The sequence below is a fragment of the Aplysia californica genome, unplaced genomic scaffold (genome assembly GCF_000002075.1).
Source record: "Aplysia californica isolate F4 #8 unplaced genomic scaffold, AplCal3.0 scaffold00010, whole genome shotgun sequence".
Lineage (NCBI taxonomy): Eukaryota > Metazoa > Mollusca > Gastropoda > Aplysiida > Aplysiidae > Aplysia > Aplysia californica.
In genome coordinates, this window is record NW_004797280.1 from 1,852,858 (window position 1) to 1,855,291 (window position 2,434).

General features: G+C 41.5%; 1 protein-coding gene across 1 annotated transcript; it reads right to left on the minus strand.

Moving 5' to 3' along the window:
- LOC118477161 (transcription factor COE3-like) lies at window positions 1–144 on the minus strand (the record flags this gene model as incomplete). The annotated part of the gene is given in 1 exon segment (XM_035970092.1): window positions 1–144. A coding segment is annotated over 1 exon segment (144 nt), but the record flags the coding sequence as incomplete, so codon positions are not given.
- Between the last annotated feature and the right edge of the window lie 2,290 nt (window positions 145–2,434).

The following is a 2,434-nucleotide window of genomic DNA, read 5'->3' on the forward strand; positions in this document are numbered from 1 at the left end:
CTCGCTCCACACGAGCATGGTGCCGAAGACGACCTGCAGCCCGTCGAAGAAGTTATCCCCAATGAGTATGACGGTGGTTCCCCCTGTGGTCCATCCCTCACTGGGGCAGATGGCCTTGATGCACGGCGTGGCTGAGAGAATACCAACACAGGCCACAAGGACAGTTGTGGATGTCACGTCATAGAGAATTGGGGGAAGGAGTGGGGTGGGGTGGGGTGGGGTGGGAAGGCGCGGTATAAGCAGCTACATAAATATTAACTGTGGGGATCGCGTCAAAGAAAGGTTGATATTACAGTAGCGTCATAGGCTATTGAGATGAATCGTGATTGAGAGAGAGAGAGAGAGAGAGAGAGAGAGAGAGAGAGAGATGTGCGGGGTCATGTCCTAGACAAATGTCGAAGTCACGTAACAGACAATAAAATTGTGGAGGTCATTTATAGACAATTGTGGGCGTGATGGCTGATAGCTCGAGTCACGTCATAAACAGTAACAGTTGTGGCGGCCAACGTAAAAAAATGATCAATTATTGATCTCTCGTCGATGATCATTCATTGAGTTCCAGATCTGCAACACACATTGGCGTTCACGGCTCGCTATTCCTTTCTTTGCATGGAAGTGCTTGAATAAATCTGGTCTTTTCCCGTTAATCACTTATTTAAGCTTTCCAAGTACAAATAAGTTGCTGTAGGTCTACGTCTGCCTCGTTTGCCTTAAATTTTACCTGTGAGAGAAAGATGCTCAATACCTAATTGTTTTCTTTAGCTAGCGACCCGTGTGAGCTTCCTTAAGTACTACCTCATTTTATAAGGATAATTATGATAAGTGCTAATTGAAACACAATCACGGTAGCCAAGTCGTATCATTGATGCACGGTTAACTAAGCTTGGCACACAGCAGTGCGATAATATGGGCTCCATCATATGCGATTATTATTATCCAAGTTATTTTGAGATTATTAGAAATATTCTAGCATGTCTTATTGGAGGCGGACGTTGTTTTGATTCAAGCAGAACTTTCTATGAAAACAAGTTATGTTGACAAGGGGAAGGGGGGGGGGGGGCATGAATCAATAAATTTAAAAAACCAGCAAAAGCATAAACGACAGATGTGGTAACAACATAAAAAATGGAAATGAACTTCGTTTCCAAAGCTTTTATGAAAGACGAGTAGAAACACAGCAAGGAAATTATCGCTAATGCTTAGAAATGTCGTACTTAAAAGACATCTGTGAAGAATAACGCCTTGTATCAAGAAGAAAACAGACGTAATGTATGCAGAAAAGCTGGATATGTGAAATTAAGCCGGGGGTCGAAGCGTATCAAAGGCAGGAAACGTGATTTGCCGCACACCTGCTACTGTGTGAACGTACCTAAACGTGTGTCTTCGCTTGTGTCTTTTAAAGACATTTTCCATTTATTTCAAGAACCGAGTTTTATACGGTCATAATTTCGGCACACCTACGCTGAAAAAGTGTTCACATCACCCTATACCCTTTCAATACCATTCTTTTATATGTTGTTCCATCTTATCTCCTCCCTCGTTCCCCCACTCCCGTACCGGGGTGAAAGGTTAACTTAGATGCCATGCGCGAGGCGACAAGGCTGTGTCACATCTGCTGCTCACTGGGGCAGACGGGGTGGGCGGGGCTTTCAATTAAAAGCTAGAAATAGAAGAAGACGGAGAGAGTGCAAGATGTGCAGAGAGTGAGTGATTTTGCAGACGTGAAGCAGGGCGAACTTCACAGAGTGGAGCACGTAAAGCTAGCTGTGTGGGTGATGTTTTAGTGAGCAGAGTAATATACTGCGAAACTGCTCTTTCCTCAAAAATAATACTCTCGGGCCTTGTTTTATGAGGGCCACCCAGGGAAAAGATTTAGCTTGCAGGGGGTAAACACGCTTACAAGAGTAATAAAAAAGATATCTCACATTTACAATTATTGAGATGTTTTGATCTTTGTTTCGCTTAAGATATGAGAAGCTTTAAGAAACACATTTATTACCCCTTTAATCTGTGATACTTTATTAGAATGTCTTCCCGAATATCGATACTCTTGGCTTGTAATACTTGTATGGAAATATCGTTAGAGGTTGTGCAATTGGGAAATAAATATCGTAGATTTCCTCGATACATAGCTTACTTTCCTGATTCAGATTTTAACTACACGTATTAAATTTATTCCTGAATAAATACTTTCCTGGACCCGCCAGGAAAAGACATTTTGAAAAAACTCTTATAAAAAGCTGCTCCAGAATGCCTAAACTCAGGAACAAAAACAAACCATCGCTTTATCATTAATTTTTTTTCTCTTAGAACACAATCTTTAAAGACCCTGGGATCCACTTTAAAAATAAAAACGAAAAGGAGGTAAAAGCCAGAATAAACCAAAACATTAATCCCTGCACTTTTACTCACACACACTCTCTTTCTTTCTCTC